The sequence below is a fragment of the Corvus hawaiiensis genome, chromosome 6, assembly GCF_020740725.1.
Source record: "Corvus hawaiiensis isolate bCorHaw1 chromosome 6, bCorHaw1.pri.cur, whole genome shotgun sequence".
Lineage (NCBI taxonomy): Eukaryota > Metazoa > Chordata > Aves > Passeriformes > Corvidae > Corvus > Corvus hawaiiensis.
In genome coordinates this window covers 5792780-5812586 of record NC_063218.1, presented here as the reverse complement: position 1 = coordinate 5812586, position 19807 = coordinate 5792780, and the positions used below count along the sequence as shown (strand labels likewise).

The 19807-nt window shown below is 46.9% G+C and overlaps 3 protein-coding genes across 7 annotated transcripts in view; 1 reads left to right on the top strand and 2 right to left on the bottom strand.

Moving 5' to 3' along the window:
* SLC38A6 (solute carrier family 38 member 6) overlaps window positions 1–4842 on the bottom strand; it is a 38212-nt gene extending 33370 nt beyond the window's left edge. Inside the window, exons 1-3 of the mRNA XM_048307629.1 lie at window positions 4651–4842; window positions 3992–4113; window positions 3215–3288 (exon numbers count right to left, since the gene is read on the bottom strand). Coding sequence (XP_048163586.1) covers window positions 3215–3288; window positions 3992–4113; window positions 4651–4806 — 352 coding nt within the window. The 5' untranslated portion in view covers window positions 4807–4842. The remainder of the gene's footprint in view (window positions 1–3214; window positions 3289–3991; window positions 4114–4650) is intronic.
* A 166-nt stretch (window positions 4843–5008) lies between these two features.
* Window positions 5009–11143, top strand: TRMT5 (tRNA methyltransferase 5). Of its 3 annotated transcripts, XM_048305768.1 has the most exons (6): window positions 5034–5055; window positions 5164–5627; window positions 6611–7260; window positions 7555–7679; window positions 9147–9801; window positions 10851–11143. In XM_048305768.1, exons 3-6 carry the CDS (start codon window positions 6702–6704, stop codon window positions 10913–10915), a joined length of 1404 nt encoding a protein of 467 aa, XP_048161725.1. In that variant the 5' UTR covers window positions 5034–5055; window positions 5164–5627; window positions 6611–6701; the 3' UTR covers window positions 10916–11143. The 3 variants fall into 3 exon arrangements, with proteins under 3 accessions (XP_048161722.1, XP_048161725.1, XP_048161724.1); XM_048305765.1 differs by lacking the exon at window positions 5164–5627 and having other exon boundaries at window positions 5009–5055; XM_048305767.1 differs by lacking the exon at window positions 5034–5055 and having other exon boundaries at window positions 5094–5627.
* A 4456-nt stretch (window positions 11144–15599) lies between these two features.
* MNAT1 (MNAT1 component of CDK activating kinase) overlaps window positions 15600–19807 on the bottom strand; it is a 119102-nt gene continuing 114894 nt past the window's right edge. For 2 of the 3 annotated variants that reach the window (XM_048305770.1, XM_048305769.1), the window contains exon 8: window positions 16152–16647. In XM_048305770.1, coding sequence (XP_048161727.1) covers window positions 16527–16647 — 121 coding nt within the window. In that variant the 3' untranslated portion in view covers window positions 16152–16526. Of the gene's footprint in view, window positions 15717–16151; window positions 16648–19807 lie in introns of those variants that run through there. The other variant, XR_007204100.1, reaches the window with a different exon arrangement.

Here is a 19807-nt window from a genome sequence, read left to right as displayed (position 1 = left end):
AGAATTCTATTGTCACGACACTTGGTTTCTCTGCCTTGGTTCTGTTTGGTACAAAACTGCTCCTGTCAGATCTTAATTAAGGGCCCAGCCTTGCAAGTTGAGCTGCTGGGACAGCCCTTCACACCTGAGTGAAGCCCCATTCACTGAAGTAAATGACACAAGACATGGGAGACACAGGCACCTCACAGAGATCAGATGACAGGACTGCAGCCTCAGACTTGCCCAAGCTTAGGAGGTTTTATTTCATTGAAGTTCTGCACACAATCAGATCAGTGCTCCAGAGGGGGGAAAAACAAAACAAAACCAAACAAAAAACCAAACCCAGCAGAACTTCATTAATTTTCTTATCTCATTTTCTCAAGGGCAAAATTTCACATTTTGCTCTACTACTCGTACCAGCACACTATGACAATATAAATGAAATAACAAAATTAAATGAGCCAGAGTCAGTGCTCAGCATAAACCTGGACTATCTCTAACAGACATAATTAAACAAAAAATGTCTTATTAGATTTTACCCTGTATTTTTCTTAATTTCTATTTATAAAGCAGTTGATCACAAGAGAAAAAAAAGTATTTTACAGAGCCATCTTCACTGCCATCAAAAAAACCATCAGTAAAATAGTAAACATATTTAAGAGCAAGTTGTTTTTACCACATGGTAACAAATGTACAGCACACATGTATGCGGAGTTATCAGCAAAGAGAATGAAATTTTCCCCACAATTCCAAAAGAGCAATATGAAACCTTAAAATCATTTCTGTAGTAACTGTGTCTGTAATCAGTTTAGTCCTGTGAACACTGGGAAGCCCTATTACTTGATCACATTGCTTCTGTAATTTCAAGAATATATGGAGCAAAACATTAAGCCAAATTTATATCAAGATAAATAAGTTCTGCCTGATTATCTTAATTTTTATCCTGTTACTAACAGTCCATGGAAATTACCCCTTTAAGTGTGAAGGGAAATTGGCAAATATAGTACCAGCAATATTTGTGACTAACTCATAACACGAAAAGAAAAAAACAGCCACAGAACTTCAAAGTGCATCCCACTTAAATTCCCAATTCCTCTGCTTTACAGCGGAAGCTTAGCCTTTATCAGCCCAAAACAACACAGGTCATACTGAATTAACACCCGGAGAAACACTGACTAAACTAACACCAGCCCAACACTTGACACTTGGGAATATTGTTTTTGCTAAGCCTTTGGTCTCCACAAATCACTTGATTTTGTCAAAGCCCAGACCAACACAACTGAGTAACTGAAGATACTTCCTGATTTTTGACTGCAACTAAAATGCCTGTGCTTAATAATCCTGGCCTCTGTTTAAAATGGAATTAGTATTTGAGCTTCCTTTTCGGAAGGTGTTTTATAGGTCAGCTCTTTCCTAAGTAAGAGTTTACAAACACTTTCAACAGCTCCTCTTCACCACCCTTTAAATTTTTCTAGCTCATTTTTAATATAAAAATGGTAAGATTACCTTCCAATTTGTTTTCATGGATTAAGTTTAATACTGTAACACTGTTTACAAATTAATATAATTTTTTTTAAAGAAGTTTAATTACCTACTTTGGAATCAAGCACGTACAGAGATTTTACTTTGTCAAGGTACAACAGGTTGTATTTCCCACTTTTTAAAGACAGTGTTCCAAGGAAAAACTTGGAATGCTATCTAACATTTAATGACTTCAATAGCTGACACGCATTATAGGAAACATAATCTCAAATAATTCATATTTTTAAAAAAATCAAAACACAGAAGGTCATAAATCCAGCAAACTTATCCAGACATAGTTCTGGTGCAAGTCCTACCTGTCAGCCTTAGGTGATAACTAATTATTAGTTTCAGACAAGAGAAATTCTTCATCCTGTCACTTCAGCTGTCTGCATTTCAAAAATGCTTCCTTGAGGTGGACTGTTGCCTTTGGACAAGAACTGAGGAGTTAAAGCCTTTTTGCATATCAGGCCTCTGAGTTTGTAACATCCAAACTCTTCTTACCTCAATAAACTTAAATCCTTAGTTCTACCCCTCATCACAATTCTTTGGCAAGAATCTCTTTAATAATTTTTACTAGACAACAGCTTAATACCACTTAGTGCCCATAAAATACAGAACTTTTCAGCCTGAAGTAAGAAGTTTAAAAGGCCATTAAAATTACCTCAAGTCTCCCATTTTTTTTGCTTCTCATGTATCTCTCTAGCTATGTGTTTCAGGTTCTGATTCCTTTCTAATAACAAGCACGCTAAAAGGAGAAAAAAATTACCAAAGACTTAATCCCAAATCATCAAGCACCAACCATAAAAGTAACCCTACCTCTGAGGGGTGTTTTTTAAGAAGGTATGAAGAAGATCACTCAACAGGTGGGGACAGGAGCAGCAGATCTAAGAAGAATCAGGAAGCAACCATCTGAGAGACCAAAGGCAGCTAAAGAAAACAAAGCCAAGGAGGAAAGAAGCAGAAGCTTTCTCCCACCACCTTTGAAAAGAGAGGAAAACAGATGAGAGGGAAACAATAAGCAGGGAGACTTGCTGCTGTAACATGATCTTTGTGTAGGAGAAGTCAAGGAACGACTCAGTTGTTTCAGTAACAATTAAAAGAAGCAGGAATTAAAACCTGAGCAGATTTGACTGCAGGTATTAGAAGGTACAGCTTGAACTGACTCAAAGCAGTGCAGTTTCCAAGAACTGCAACATGACTTCTCATTCAGCATCAAAAAAGCTCTATAAGCTGCATCTATAAAGCACCACAAGAATAATAATAATCCAATATGATTAAAAAACCTGAAAGCTATCCATTTCAAACCATGGAAAAAAATATATGGACTACTACTAGGAGAATGAAAGGCTGCTATTTTATTGCTCTTAAGCATTCACTGAAAGCAAAAGCACACACTGAAGTAGTGAGGTTCAGGCAGCACTAAAACAGTTTTGCTGCAGAAATACAGGATCTCTCCGGAAAGAGAAGAGAGGCATTTGGGGAAAAAAAAATTTTAAATCTAGAAACCAGTCAGTTTGGCATTAGCTTTGCATAAAAAGTCTCAAAATCCTGTTTCTAAATGGCAGATATTAACTGTAAAAAACATTAAACATTTCAAGGTCAGTGAATCAGACACCACTGTTAACTGCAGTCTTTATACTGGGTCATGTCTCTCTGATAAAGCTAAGGAAATATTTCAGAGCTCACTGTTAGATAAATTGTTTTCACTTACCAGTCTGAGTGCACATACTGAGCAGAAGAAACACAGAGTAAGAAGCAAGGCTGGCAACAATCAGCAGCAAGATACTAAAAACCACAAAATATTCACAATTAAAGCACTTTTACAGTACAATGCACTTTCAAGCTTTAGGAATGCTACTTTTGCAAGAACTAAGCTAGCAGATTTCCTCATTTTATGGCTTGTCTCTGCTGACTGTGGTTCACGTGGCCTCTGATCTTCCCAATACTTGCCAAGTTGCCCTGACATATAGATTACAAAACGGACATAACCATAGGAGTTTGTGTCCACATATACGCAAACACACATCTTCCACTGAAGTGAAAACAATGCTGAGGAAATGGTCAAAGGGACAATTCCAGTGACTTTGGCCCCATTATCCACAGATTAGCATTTGCAACAAGCAAAAGTGCAAACAAAAGGACAAACCGGTGTACAGTTTTCAGCCATGTATCCATCCTATTCCACAAGGCCCATTCCTGGAACTAAAGGAGATAACAGTTTTGAAAGGAAAATACCAATCTATCAGAAGTAATGGCCAAGAAATTGCCACCCTGTGGCAATTTAATGCAACATCTGGGCAGGATTTATGTTAGGTCAGATCTGCATGACTAAATCAAAAAGGGGAAGATCTTAATCAACAATTCTGAAAAGCACAAGCTATTTATTTCTTCCTCAGATTTGCACAGGAGTCTTAGTAATCAAGTTTTGCTCCATTTACAACTGCAAGCCGACTTTAAAAATGAGTACATGTAAAAACTGAAAACTTACCTAAACCCCATGATCCCTGTGTTGGCCATGGCATAGGATAAGCCAAGTATCCCACTGCCCATGATTGCATTCATTAAGTTAAACACTGAGAAAGCAAAGGAAGAACCACGACTTGAAGAACTCTGTAAAAAGGACAGAAAAAAAAAAAAGTACAATCAGTGGAAGAGGTGTTTTGATCTTTCCTAGAATGATATTCAAGGGAGGGGCAACAGACAACTTTTCCTCCTTTAATCTAAAATCTCGTTTCTCACTCTAAAACCACGCAAACCCTTGTGCACACACAACAGCGCGATGCCGCCCCGTAAGCATCTCAAGACGCCCACAACCTTTGAGCACAGTGAAAGCAGAGCGCCAAACGAGCACAGCAAGATTTACGGCTCGGAGCAGGCTCTCCCTGCGTGCTCGCAACAGGGTGAGGGCACATGGCAGCGCTTCCAAGCGCTCAGCAAGCCCAGAATCGAAGGCACCAGGAGCACCGCTGGGACCAGAGGCTCACTCGCCCCCCTCCAGGTGACTCCCCCCGCCCCGGCGCTGTCAGCCCGGAGCCGCCTCCCACAGCCCGGTCCCGCCCGACCTTTGAGCCTGCGCTCCCCGAGCTTCTCCCAGCACCCAGCGCAGCCCCCTCAGGGCGCTCCCTCCCCCCCGCCCCTCACACGCACGCTGCCCAGCGGCGGCGGCAGCAGCGGGGTGGTTTCCCCGTCGTCCTCCTCCTCCTCCTCCTCGTCCTCCTCCCGCCGCTCGCGGGCGGATAGGTAGCAGCCGCGGGTGGGAAGGGGCCGGACCCGGCCGGACCGCCAAGGCGGCGCCGCCGCCATCGCCCCCGCGCCCGCCGAGCGCCTCTGAGGGGAGCGCCGGGGGCGGGGCCCAGCGGGAGAGCGGCCGCTTTGTGGGCGTGGCCCCGGCGGGGGCGGAGCCATTGCGCCCCGCGCCCGCCCCGCTGGGGGAGCGCCGAGGGGCGGGGCCGCTTTGGGGGCGGGGCCTCCGCCCCGGGCCCTCCGCCCCGCGCCCGCCCCCCCCGGCGCAGGCGATGACGCGCGCGCGCTGCGCGCGGGGCCCGGCATGAGGTGAGGGCGGGGGCGGGGGGCGCTGAGCGGGGGCAGCGAATTCCCTGAGGGGAGAGCGGGATAAATGGGGATCGTGGGGTTGAGGAAAAGGATGGTGTCTCTCCGTAGGCGGCTTGGAAGGCGGTTGCCGTGGTCTCCAGCCAAACCCAGCGCTGCGGGCGGCTTTATCTTATGGGCTTAATCCAGTACCGAGAAGCGACAGGATGAGAGGAGACGGCCTCAAGATACGCCAGGGGAGGCTTAGGTTGGACATTAGGAAGAATTTCTTCACAGAAAGCGTGATCAGACATTGGAACCATTGTCCAGGAAAGTGGTGACGTCACTGTCCTGGAGGTGTTTAAGGAAAGATTGGGCGAGGCAGCCGGTGCCGTGGTGGTATTCGGCCACAGTTCGACTGGATCATCCCAGAGGTCTTTTCCAACCTAATCGATTCTCTGATTCTGAGAATCTCGCAACCCGTTTCCATCCCCAGGAAAACGCTCCAGGAAAAGCACGGGGATGCTCAGGCCTCTGGATGAGGGATTTCTCCTGTGCAGCAGACGTGAGGAATGCAGTGTGTCTTTCTGAAGGAGGTGTGCTCTGCCAAAACGCTGGCTTAGGGAAGTGGGCTGCCTGGGAGATGTAGGGAATCTCAGCGAGGAGCTGGGATTTGGGGGGAAGAGGGGATGGGAGCAGGAGCAGCTTTGCCAGAGTTTGGGCACAGCAGGTTTGTGAAGGAGAGAACACAGAGCCTGTTGTTAGCCTGGAGAGGGGCAAGGCTGAGGGAGGCAGGCAAGAGAACCAGTTCCCTTTCAGATCCTCTCTCTCAAAACAAGCTTCCCAAAAAGTCAGGAGAAATGCCAGCCTCCAGCATCAGCTACATCATTGGTTCCTGCCTTGGAGCAGCCAGTGGCAAGGCAGAGAATTGGGCCCTTTTGGTTTGTCTCTAGTGGAGGAAACCATTTAGAGAAGTGTAAAGCCTCTTTTCAGGTTCTCATCCCATGGATGAACCGGGGCTCAGTGGCAGGAACAGACATTACTAATGGTCCTCTGAGGAACATTGCATTTAATGAATGACCTTTCTGGCATGCATCTCATGGTGCAAAGATCTTACAGAGCTTGTAACCCCTTACACTGGGGCATGGCAGGCAGAAATCACCAAAGAGTGATCATGACCACTGTTGCTAATAATTGTTTTCTAGCAACGACTGCTTGGTAACAAATTTTACCAGACACAGGAGGGATCCAACGGTAGGATCAAGACAGTAGAAATCTTTCCATTTGGCTTACTGGGATTAATATCACATTTATTAGAACAAAGAGAGGTCATTGTTTTTTGGCAGGAGGGGATTATCTCGCCACTTGAAGTCAGTTAACATTTCAGTCTAAAAGTACATTTGCAAAATAACAGAAATTTGCAGTATATATTTCATAATAAAGAGCTTTACTAAACTATTGTGGATTGTTTGGTACAGATGGAAATTCTGGTTAAAGAGAACAGCAAATCCATGTGATTTGCAGCCTTTTAAATGGAATGATTACATAATGTCTATAAAATGAATAATTTCTCTTCTAGGACTTTGTGGAGATTGGGATACTGTGCCAGACTACTGAAAACTAATCATTTTAGGACAGCTGCATCAAATACATCATTTCCAGCAGTTTGGATGCTATTGGCACAACATTCTGGCAGAATACCTGGGCTCTTTGTAGTAGTTAAAAAAAATACTTTCTTCACAATGCCTGAAACCGTGGAGGATAAAACTAATCCAGAACTGTATTTGCCACATCCTGGAGTGCGTGGGATGATAGTGCTCAACAGAGAGGCTTTCAAAAGGACAGTGGTTGTTCCAGCTCTTAAAGTCAAGAAAGAAATTGTGAGTAGTGTGCTGAAGTCCCTAAAACAATCAGTACTGCAGCGTCCCGGCCTCAAGCGGGTGGTGGAGGATCCAGAGGATGAGGACAGTAGGTTTGTTATCCTGGATCCTCATAAAATACCAGAATTCTCATTAGGAGAGTCAGAGCAACAGGTCCTGAAACAGCTCAGTGTCCATCCTGAGGTGTCCAAGTACCACCTGGAGCTGACTTATGAGAATTTCAAGTCAGAGGAGATCCTGCGAGCCGTCCTTCCTGAAGGTCAAGATGTCACCTCTGGATTCAGCCGTGTTGGCCACATTGCTCATTTGAATCTCAGGGATCACCAGCTGCCCTACAGACACTTGATTGGTAGGTGAAACAGCTCCTCCCAGGCAGGTGTTTGTGTCATTTGTGTATTGTTAATGAGATATGTACTGAGGGGCACAGTTCTCTCACAGTGTGGTGCTCTCACCGCACTGAGCCCTGGGCCAGGGTGAAGTGTGTGCCTTAGAAAGGTCACAGCTGCAGCCCTGGGTCGTTAGAGGGAGGGTGTTCCAGCACACACACACTTTTGTTAATTCAGCTGTAAACAGCAGGTTTGTTGTTGTAGAACATTAAAAGGTCCTGGTCCCTTAATGAGAATTTTCTCTTACTCTCTTTCAGGCCAGGTTATAATGGACAAGAATCCAGGAATCACCTGTGTAGTGAATAAAACCAGTATTATTGACAGCACATACAGGAATTTTGAAATGGAAGTGCTTGCTGGAGAGAACAACCTGGTAACCAAGGTACAGGGCTTTCCCCCTGGTATTTTAAATTTAATGTGCTAAAACCCAAAGGCATCTTCTGGAGAGATGTGATGTAGGGATGCTGCTGAGACCATTCCTTTGCACAGTGCTCTTCCTGACACCTGTCTGAGCCTAATGGTTGGCTGTTACTTCTGAATTCCTTTCCTTGGCAGATCCTGGTCTGCCAAGGGCAAACTTAGCCATAGGGATCAGGAAGACATGTATTCTTCCAAGTTCACAGCCTAGATTTAATGATGTGGATTTGATGTAAGAAAATGCAGTTTCCTAATTTGGCCAAGCCTTGTTCAGTGGCTAGTACAGAAAGCAAGAATGTGGTTTTCAATCTCACCAACTTTGCAACTTAGGCAACATTTTGCCTTTGCCTTTTTCCTTTCCTGTCAGCAGCAAGACAAACCTCATGTCTCCTCTGCTCCGACATTTATCAGGTGTAATCACTGTGGAACTGCCAAGTGTTCTTCACATAGGGTTTCTTGTCTGTAGCTGGAAACTTGGCCACTGCTTCCACAAAAATATTTTCTCTTATCTGTTAGCAGCTTTATACTTTCAAAAGAGAAAACATGAGATTACCAAATAAAAAGGTTGAATAGCTTGATGGAACATCCTGTTCCTGCAGAGAGAAGGCAGTTGGATTGTCAAGGCAGCAGTGACAATTGAATATTATGCAGATGGTGTCACCACACACCTGCACGCCATGGAGCTGCACCCAGCAGTGCAGAGACACCTCAGGGTGTTCCTTGCTTGTGGTGGTGTGGATCCCACATTACTGTACTTTGGAATCAGACAGTTCCATGTGCTGGTGCAAAGAGAGTATTATCTTGCATCCCATTCTCATCTGAATAAATACTGTTCCTTTTCAGGTCTGTTCTTAAGATAGTGGTCATCCCAAAGCTTGGGTTTGGATCAGTTTCCAGACTCTGTCACCTTGGGAGATGAAATACAGTATTTTTCAAGCTGCAGAACTGGCTCCCAGTGGCTTTAAATTTGGCTGACAGTTCCTGTTCTTGGGCCTATCATTCTCAGACGCTTATTTACTGTGTGCACTCCGCAAAGGAGGGCTTGAGGCATCTTTCCAAGGTCTGCTTTCAATAAAGGAGTTGTCAGCCATCCACAAAGCTCTTGAAAACACTCAGGTTTTTTTTAGGGTCATTTTAAGTTGCTGCTTTATTTCCACCTGGTGATTGAGACCTGCATAAAGCTAGCCATTGGGATTGACACTGGGGACATGCTGTTTGTGATAAGTTGATCTGTTGATTTAAGATCTGTTTATTTGATTGCTTAGTTGATCTGTTTATTTAAGATCCATGAGTGCTACCAGTGGGACAACGCTGATGTAAATGTTATCTTTAGATAAGGCACCTTGGTTTTCGGTTGTCTTAATTATTGATAATGCTTAAATCTGCTTGGCATTTGAACACAGAGGCTTAAGCAAATGTTTTGGACTTTCAGGTCAAAGAAAATAACGTTGCCTATGAACTGGACTTTTCCAAAGTCTACTGGAACCCGCGCCTGTCCACGGAGCACGGCCGCATAGTGGAGCTGCTGAAGCCCGGCGATGTCCTCTTTGACGTCTTCGCTGGGATCGGACCTTTCGCCATCCCAGCAGCCAGGAGAAAGTGCCGCGTGTTCGCCAACGACCTCAACCCCGAGTCCTACACCTGGCTCCTGCACAACTGCAAGCTCAACAAAGTGGACACCGAGGTAAAAGCGTTCAACATGGACGGCAGGGACTTCCTGCGGGGGCCGGTGAGGGAGGAGCTCAGCAAAGAGCTCCCGCTCCTGAAAGAAGAACAGAAAACCGCTTTCCACATAGTGATGAATTTGCCAGCTCTGGCTGTGGAATTTCTGGATGTTTTCAGGCATCTCTTGGTCGGGGAGCCCTGCAGCCCTGCTGGCCTTCCCACTGTGCACTGCTACGGGTTCTCCAAACACAGCAACCCCACCAGAGACATTCAGGAGCGAGCGGAAGCTTCACTGGGAACCTCCTTGGCTGGACGCTGTTCCACGTTCCTGGTCAGGAACGTGGCGCCCAACAAGGAGATGCTGTGCCTCAGTTTCCAGATCCCAGCAGATGTGCTCTACAAGAGGCCCTGCCCTGATGAAGGTAAGGAACAAGACTCCCATGAGGAAGTGGGATCTCAGGCTGCACCTTGTGCTGCCTCAGGCTGGTCCCACCTGGTCACCCCGTGGGCCACTCCAGGCGTGTGACAGCGGTGTGGATGTAGCGCTGAGCGCAGAGGTGGCCGGCAGGACCAAGCGCCTGCACGTGTGCAGCAGCTGCAGGGCTTCCTCATTCTTGGTAACAGCAGCCTGATCCTCTGATCCCAGCATGAGCCTCCCCAGAAAAATGGTGGACTGGACAGGATCACCCCACAGGCCATAAACCAGATCTTTATGCCTCAGGTTGTGCACTGGGGGAGGATGGGGACTCAGTGATCCCTGTGGGCCCTCCAGTGCAGGATACTCAGTGGCTCTGTGATCTAATGCCAAGTACCTGTCTCTGTTAGCTCAGTACTTCAGAACTGGAGCTGCATTTTTGCCCAGATCAGTGCACTTCCAAGGGACTGGTCCCAGCTCTGACCTTCTCCTTATGCTGACACAGACTCAGTGAGGTCTGGAGTCACCACATCAGCAGAATCAGGTTCTGTACCCGAGTGAATATAATTGAGACATAGATACCCTTAGAGATCTTCAATGCTGAATTTGGTTGTTTTGTGAGGGTTTTTTTTGTTTATAGTTGTTCATTTGTTCTTGAAGTACTTGTAGAAACTGGTTGGTTTCAGTGATCTTGGGCTTTGCACTACATGACAAAGGGGGCAGAGGAAGGCTCTCAGTCTGCAGTTACATGAACTGGAGGAAAGGAGATTTTTATAAAGCTTTAATTCCATGAAACTTACTTTTATGCTGTTGTTGGGTAGCACTGAAATGTAGGTCAAAATACACCTCCCTACAGGTTTTTTGAAAGACTTTTTTGGCATTCAATAAAGACCCCCCATTACTGCTGTAACATTTTCATTTGTGACTGTTAATCCTTATTTTAACTCTCATCTCTTCCTGTTAAATCCCTTGACAGAGCTCCCTGTTCCAGAGCTTGTGGTTAGGTCAGTCTGTTTACTGTCCATTAAATAACTTACTTTTTCTAACCTTTTCCAGCAAAACCAGCCTCGAAACGTCTGTGTACCAGCCAAGATTCTTCTGAAGAGAAGTTACTGAGTTGAAGACCAGAGCTATGGTGACTACCTGAGTTTGTGTAAAGGATATTTAGGTTTTACCCCGTGAGTTACTGGGAGCATACCTGTGTTCCCATCGAGTTGCAGCTTTCCTTTGGGAGCCTTGCTTCCTGCAGTCTCCTTTTCTTCTCATTGTGGGATCGACTGAAATTGTTGTTACTACAAAAAATTAAAACTCTGCTCTTTTATAATAAATGTGTTTTGGTACTTCCCTGCTCTCCATTGTTCCACGCCCTGTGCTAATTCAGGGGCATGGCCTGGGGTAGTTTTCTGCTGTGGCATTTTGATAACGTGCAAGTTGTGGGGAGAACAGATTTTTATGTCTTGTCAGGTCTAGAAAGGTGACTTATATAACCCCTGCCCTGGATTCTCCCTGACAGATGTTTTGGGTTCAGAATATTGGATTATGGTTAGCAGATGCACAAACAGCTCTTGTGTAAGCAAGGTAACCTTTCAAAAGCTTAACCTGAGATACCAAAAGGGCCAAATAGCCCGTATCCTGAGGTTTTGAGTAAAAAATGCTTTTTAACACCAAGATTTAGTTAGGGATTAGTTGACTCCTAACTTTGTGTTTGTCCATGGTTAGAGCCAGAAAGACTTTAATGCCTTTTGCACATTTACAGAAGAAGTTCATGCTTGCATTTCAGTTCTAGGCTGAAACCAGCACCTGAAAAACAGTTCTGTCCTCCTGAAACCGTGTCCTCCTGTGGCTTTTGTGCCTCTGCCCTCCCCCGGCTCTCCCCACCTCGGCCTGCTCCCCTGCTGCAGTCCCTGGATGATCTTTCTGGCTGCCTGCTTGGATTCTGCAGGGATTTAAAAAGCCTCTGCCTTTGATTTCCTTTTCTTACCCATCCAAACTATTGTTGGGCAATGTCAACCACAAATAGTTTATTTGGCCAGAGAACTCGGCTCGCCCTCAGAGTTTCAGATATTTTCCCTCAGCCCAAGCTCCAAGCTCACGCCCAGCAACCAGATGTCTGTCACCCTCCTGGCCCTGCTGCTGTGGCTCCAGCCCTGAGCCTGCAGCCCGCTGCATGTTTGGTTCTCACCCAAACACCGCCAAGGGCCATGGATTTGTTTTGCTCGTGGCTCCATGTGATGGCCTTTCCTTCCCTTGGCTGCACAGCTGCTGTTTGGAGCAAGCCCTGGCAGCCTGGCTCCTGCAGGATCACATTTATCCATCCCCAGGGAGGCCATCATGACTCACCCGTGTATCCTGACTCCTCCCTGGCCCGCGCTGCAGCCCGAGCGTTCCTGCACGGGCCTTTAACACCGAGTCCCCGCGGCTCCAACCTGTGCGTGCTCTGCTCCCGGGCGCTGCTGCTGGGATCCTGCCCCGGCCTCGCTGCTGCTCCGCTGCCTCTCACGTTTCCTGACAGCACTGCTGCTCCCCAGCTGCTGCCCTCTGGCTTTCCATAAACATCTGAAAGTGGCTCCTGTTCTTCAGAGCTCTCCACAAACACTGCTGGAGCAATAAGGCCCTCCACCGCTCTGGAATGATGCAGCCACCCTGGGATCTCTGCCTGACACAGACTGCAAGTCCCTGTGACTCCACATTGCCTCAGAGCCTGGATTTAGGGCTTGGCACCACTGCACCAACAGAAACCAAGCTTTGATCATCATTTTTTGGTCAAGCCTATAAACTACATAACTCTGATTTTCACTAAAGCATCCCAGAGCAGGGAAGGATTTGAGCTGGTAAAAGTTTTGTTCCCTTAAGGACTGAATGCTAGTGTTACTCCAGCAGCATAACTTTAGATGCCAGTTTAGCAGATACGTCACTCCACTCATAACCAGGGGGTTTCCAGCTTTCTGTGCAGTTGCTAATTCTGTGTACAAGAAATGAAATAATAAATAATAGCCAAGCTACACACAAGTTCATAAGTGTATTGAAATTATAAATATTAATATGCATCTGCATGTTAATATGCATTAGGTCATTAGGGCATGTCCTGGAGCTTTACAAACTGAATATAAACAGATCATGGGTGAGGTGCATCTTTGCTAGTCTGGGTGAGCCTGGGAGAGAGGAGAGAAGAAAAGGGAGAAAGGAGAGGAAGGGAGGGAAGGGAAGGATCTGATCATTTCCTCACCTCTGCCTTCCGTAACATTCCTTGTCAGCAGCTGTTCTGGGCACAACCAACAGGATTTCAAAGGGCAATGGAAATTTTGCCAAGTCCCCCCATTTTCTTTAGTAAGAAAGCACCAAGTCTGGAGTAGATCTCATTCTTCTCTTTATTACAGCATAGAAAAAATACATCCATCTAGTGCGCTCCTCAGAGCAGGATTCAACAGCTGTGAGCAGGTGGCCTATAAAACATGGTCCAAGGTCACTGTCCTGAGCAGCTTCCCATCTCCTGAAGTTTATACAGCTCATGGCAAAGTCCATCCTGCCATGGGAAGCCCATCTCTGTTGCAGTGGGGATCCTGCAACACGCATATATCAAACCAGGAGTCCCGTGGAAAGGAAATATATATATAGACAGACAGATTCTTGCTAGCTGTTTCAGAGATGTTTATTTCTCCAGCCGCATGGCCGGAGCTCTGCCCAGGAACTGTTCCAGTCACGGGACCAAGGGTCCTTCTGCCCGCGCAGGGAACACAAACCAACCAATGGGAACGAGGCTGAGCAGGCGCAGGGGAACCCCGTGTCTGTGCCCTCAGGGCCCCTCTCCCAGGGCTCCATGGCAGGGGAGGGACCCCAACACCTCACCCGTTTTATTTTAATAAAAGGAGAATGAAAACAACTGGATAAACATAACAAGAACAGTTTCAAAACAAAACAAGCCACCCTCCTGAGTCTTTAAATGTCCAAACAGATTCTCTGGAACATCTTAGGGCTGACAGAAGGGAGACAGAACTCTGAGCATGCTTTGTGGGGAAACTGAGGCAGGAGAGGGTTTAACTTCTTCCCTCCCCCTTTTCATCCCCCACTCGGCATTGGAAAGGGATTTTTGGGGAAACAATTGGCAAAAGCATGGTTTTGTGAGGGAAACCATGGGTGAAAAAAGGGATTGGGAATACACTGGGGGTAATAGGACATAGGGTAAAAGGGAAAGGTGGGATTAGGAAAGGGAAACTGTAGGGGGGGCTTACAATGGAGATACTGTCTAACATGACTACGATTTTTTGCATATATACTGCCTTTTACAGGAACACCATCAGGCCCAGTGACCTGCGATGCTTGTAACCCTTTTCTCCCTAGTACAATATTAAATTCCACCACTTCTCCATCTCCCAAGCTTGGGATCCATTTTTCAGGGTTATTCTTTTTAATAGCAGTTCTATGCACAAATATGTCTTGCTGGTTGTCATACCTTGTTATAAAACCATAATTTTGCTTAACATTATACCATTTTACTATCCCTAAGGTCTTAGTTGCTATGATCTTTTCCTTTTTTCGAGTGGCTGCTGTTTTCTGTCTCGCTGCGTCTTTGCTCTCTCCTTCGGTCGCTCCCGTGTTGGAATTGTCGGGGCTGCTGGTGCCTGCGCGCTCTTCCCGGGGTCGCATTCGGGGCTGCGCGGGCCGGGCCGGGCCACGCCGCTCAGTTCTCCGTGCGTCGCCTCCTCTGGTCGCAGCTTCGCTGCCGCTGCCGGGCGCTGCACCCACGTCTCGGCCGGGTCCCCGGGCGATGACTCCCCCGCGCCCTGCTCCAGCGCGCGTCTCGGCTGGGCGCGGCTCCGTTCCACCGCCATCGCCGCCAGCCACCGCCCGCGCGCCGCCCCTCTCAGTCGGGCGTTCACGGGGCTCGCTCCACCACGCGCTGCACGCGGCCGTGCGGGTCCTGCCGGGTCCCGCCGCTCCCGCCGCGCCTCGCTCCGCCACCGACACTGCGGCTCGCGTGGCTCCGCCCGCGCGCGGGAACTGCCTCGCTGCTGCTCTCAGAGCGCTCGGTGCACGTGGCCTGGGCCGCACGGTCCCTGCGCCACGCTTCCCTTCACCAGGACACAGCTGACATTGCTCAACAGTCTCAGTAACTAAATAATATTCACGAAAATATTCTTCCATCGGCATATATTTTGACTCTAGTATTAACTGTGTCCAAACGGTTTTCCAAAAGCCCTTGGTAAGAATTAAATCCCAAGAAACATAGAAAAAGTTCTTAAACAACCATGACAGGAAGTGTTTCAGTTCTTTTTGAGCTTGAATCAAGCTAAAATTCACAAATCGTTGTTCAAGAATCATTTTAAGTTTAAGATAAATGTCCATATGCGGCTCTGAGAGCCAAGAGTCTTCCCACGGTTCCTCCATAGTTTAGATATGGAATAGCAAAGCAAAACCAAGAAGAGGAATCCAAAGTTTCCAGGGTTTACTCACACAAATCAGTCGCTTAGGGATCGGGGATCGTTCTGCTCACAAATCTCCACCATTTGTTGCAGTGGGGATCCTGCAACACGCATATATCAAACCAGGAGTCCCGTGGAAAGGAAATATATATATGGACAGACAGATTCTTGATAGCTGTTTCAGAGATGTTTATTTCTCCAGCCGCATGGCCGGAGCTCTGCCCAGGAACTGTTCCAGTCACGGGACCAAGGGTCCTTCTGCCCGCGCAGGGAACACAAACCAACCAATGGGAACGAGGCTGAGCAGGGACATGGAAACCCCGTGTCTGTGCCCTCAGGGCCCCTCTCCCAGGGCTACACGGCGGGGGAGGGACCCCAACACATCTCTACTGCAGTTGGTCAACGTTCCATTACGAGGAGCAAGGAAGGAATACAAAAAGTAGCAGATCACGTGCCAGGGATCATCCCCAAAGCCAAGGGAAGTTTCCACCTAAAGAAGCTCCTGAGTTGATGACAGAAAAGTTGCAAATGGAGATAAACAGGAGAAAACAAACATACAAAAGCAAAACAAACAAACCCCAAAAGGGAACCCCACAATTCTGACTGCTTCAGTGAGTTCACCTTGTATTGAGGCTTCTTAGATTTCTTCTAGAGCACCTCAGCCAAAAGAGCTTGAGCTAAAGATTTGTTTTCCAGGCAAAGGTAAGAACCAAGTGCCACACAGAGGAAGGATCCCACACAAGAGTTGTGTCAGCGTATTTCCAGAGTTTCTCATCTCATCCAGCTGGCAGGAGGAAAAACCCACTTGCCTAAACTGGGGAAACGAGTTTTATGGGAAGAAAATGTAGGCTTGAATATTGACACTAAATGTTATAATCAAAATGGCATTTAAATGCTTGTGCAAATAAAACTCTGCAATAAGAGTAAAACCACAAACTTTAATAAAGTCTGGCTTTATTTTAAAAAAGTTTACAAGTGTATTTCTTTAAGCCTCAAACGTACACAGCTGAGTTATTCACATCTTCCATTAGATGTGGCTTATTTCTTCAGCCTCCCTCAGCAAAGTGCCACATGACTAACGAGTTTCCCCCTCCACAAGAATGTATCTACCATTTTACAAAGCTCTCGTGCAGACAGGGTTTGTTTTTTCCCTTTAACACTTAAACACAGCTGGTTTTGCACCAGAGGAGTGCACAGAGCAGTGAGCGCAGCCCGGCTGGTGCAGATGGCAGCAACCCTGCCCCACCTTTGCTGGCTTGGGTCGCTCCTCGCCCCGCTGGGTGTCCCTTGGTCACAGGCCGGCGCTCCCTGGCTAACTGGGGTGCCAGAAGAGCCCGCTGAAAGCGTCCTGCAGGGCGCGGTGACAAGCCAGGGAGGACGTGTAGCCCCCGGCCAGGTCCTGTGGAGAGGCGGCTCGAACGTGGGTGAGGTACCTGCAGCAAAGAGCGGCGTTATTTCAGAGCAGAGCAAACACACCAAACACCCCTGTAGTTCACAGCACAGCGAGGTTGAGGCTGCTTTTGGAAAAAGCAAGGAGATGGAGCTGCCCACTGCCCGCTGAACACATCAGGATAAAACTTCTGTGAGTTAAAGCAATGATGCACCTTCAACCAGGCTGCCCCAGCCAGCGCTCTGGGACAGCGGGAGGTGGCACAGGGTTAAGGGCACCCAGGGGTTTGTGTTCCCTGTGCTCTCTCTGGGGGATGCCTCATTTCCCCACTCCCATCGGTCCTGCCAAGAAAAGGACACCACCAGAAGCTTTCCTGCACTCCCACAGAAACAGGAGGGTTTCAGCTCTGCCACTTAACGCCAGACACTCCCCCAAGTTGACTGTGCCAGTTGGTCTGAGGACCACAGGGCTGAGCTTCCTGCCCTTGGCTTACCTGTACCTGGAGCCCACTGACCCTGGGAATTAGATCTGTGGGAGGCTGCCATCACTTTGGCTAACAAAGGCCCTAAACTTCCCCACTAATTAAGCATCATCACCCATTTGCAGAGCCATCTAATAGTACCCCAAACCTCCCAGACCGTTGAGTTGACATGGAAACAAGAGTTGACACGGAAGCAGGAGTTGATGTGGAAACACAAACCCCGCTGCCTGTGCTGGCACTGCCACTCTTGGCTCCCCATGGCTCCTTCCAAGGGCTCCACCCCAGCCACACATGCTGAGAGCTCCTGTTAAAGGATGGCTTCATTCCACACTGTAACCCTACAGCTCTTGCACCCCACGAGAGAGGTACAAGACAGATTCTCCACTAGTTTTGCACCAAAACCCCATCAAATAGACGGACCCACAGCCCAGCAGGACCAGCATGACGACCCTCTCCAATCCCGACCACCAGACACAACCCCATAAACAAGAAGCGCTTTCCACAGGAGCAACGCTTCAGCCGCTGTTTTGATTCCTCACTTGGTACATGTTGCTCCTGGGAAGGTTGAGTCATTCCACCTCTGGCTTGGCAATCCAAGCATAAACTTGCAAAATGCACACAGCCTTTTATAATGTTATCCCGAGAAACCTAAAACAGCTGCACTTTTGGCAGGAAAATACAGGACCACCAGTAAAATATCCAAAACAGTTGCATCTTTTAATTTATGACTGTACACTGTTTCCATAAAGAGTATATAAAACAGGTCAGATTTTATAGGTAAGACATAATAAACAGTCATACCCATTGATGCCGTAAAAGCATAGAAAAAGAGATTACTGAGAAATGATTAATTACAGTTTTAAAAACTGTATTTCTTGCACCTAATAACCACAATGCACAGACATGAGCAATGTCTCTGAGGCATTCTTGGTGAGATGCTGAAGGTGAGACTGAATTTGCATCCTGTGACTGAGTTGAGGTGCTTTGTACCAAGTTGTGAGAGAGTCTGGCCCTCACTGCCAGACACTGGTTCCCATCAGCACAGACACAGGCAGGGGAGCACAAAATAATAATAAAATAAACCTTTTTAATAGTGCTCAGTCCAAAAGAATCTACAAACACAGCAAGAAAGCTGGTCCCATCTCTTAATTTGCAAGGGGAGGTGGTTTGCAGAGAGCTCCTGGTTTGTGGCAGAACACATTTTATGGGTTTTAATTTTTTTTTTAACATTCTTGCTACTTGTCCCTTAATATTTTAAGAGGAAGATCTCATCCTTCCCAAAGGACTTTTAAAACTGCTGTGGGAAACAGGAGCTCCTTTCCACAGCTAGGAACGATGGGCACTGACAACAACAAATAATTTCCTTCAAAACGCTGGTGTGAAACTACCTCAACCCTCCAAACCAGAGAGTCTTATAAAAATCAATTCCCATCTTGGATTTCACTTCTATCATATTTATTTCATTGCACAACTTCATTTTCCCCTCATGCATGAAACAGTCCAGTGAAAACGGGATTATTTTACATTTCAGTATTAACATAGGTTGGTTGTGTCTTTCTCATTACTTTTCTTATCTTCTCTCACTTACATATCACTGAAAGGAGAAAAACAGAGTCTATTGTTTCCCTTTTCCTGGGACATCTGAAATTGGAGCACTAGTTTCATAAGACAACCTGACTTCCAGTCACTGCAGCACTTGTAGTTAATTGGGAGGTGATCTCTGAAGCAATACAAAATCATTGCCAAAAAGGCTCCCATCGACTTCTACTGCACAACCTGCCCTAATTCTCCTTACTCCTGTGAAACAAGCACGGCCCGCTGCTGGCTGTCAAGTGAGGCCTTTATTTTCTTGTTAAGTATCTGAACTTACTGCTCTTGACCCATTTAATTACTGTGGCACACCAGGCAATTGCAAAGAATCTGCCACGCTGAAGCCACACAATGAGAAGCGAATGTTTTGCCGGCTTTTCCACACCAGTCCCCATCTGTGCTGCCTGATTCCAGCCATCCCCCCCACAGGAGAATCTCTCTGAACTGGATTCCTGGGGTTTCTGGCAGAGGTCAGCACATCTTTTCATGTACACCTTTACAGCAGCAGCAGGAAGAAGCGCTTGCCAAGTTTTATTTCCAAAAAGCCGAGCTCCGTTAGGTCTTGGGACCTGGAGGTAATTGCTCTCACTAGTTAGCAAATTCCAGCACACTGGGTCTGTTTTTCATAGGTTTATTTTAAGTACCTGTAAATCTTATAAGCAGAAACCAGGAAAAAGAGGTTTGCTTTTTCTGGTGCACGGTTTTTTAATGTAACTTGTTTTTACTGAGGGCAGACTAAACTCTGAAGTTAAAAAAAGCCTGCACTATTATTTTTGAGCAGGGCTAAATGGCTGTGTGTTCCCTGCCCCACCATTTCACACCTCCCATTCCCAGCAATGCCTATGCTCTGCTTCAGGCTCTGCCCAAACAAGCCCCCTTTCCTTGGCTGCAGCCTTTGGATGTTGATCTTCCCCATTAACCTTTCACGTCAGTTAAAACACGTCGTATTTTGTTCTTCATGAGCCTTGGGGGGCTCATTCCTGACCTTCAGTTTCTCATCACCGTGGAGGGGGTGGGAGGGAAAGGGGGGGGGGGGGGGGGGGGGGGGCGGGAAAAAAGCCTCCTGTTTTCAAGGAAAGAGGTGTAATTCACACTCGGTGTGGAGGCTCAGAATCAAGCTGGTCATTCCTGG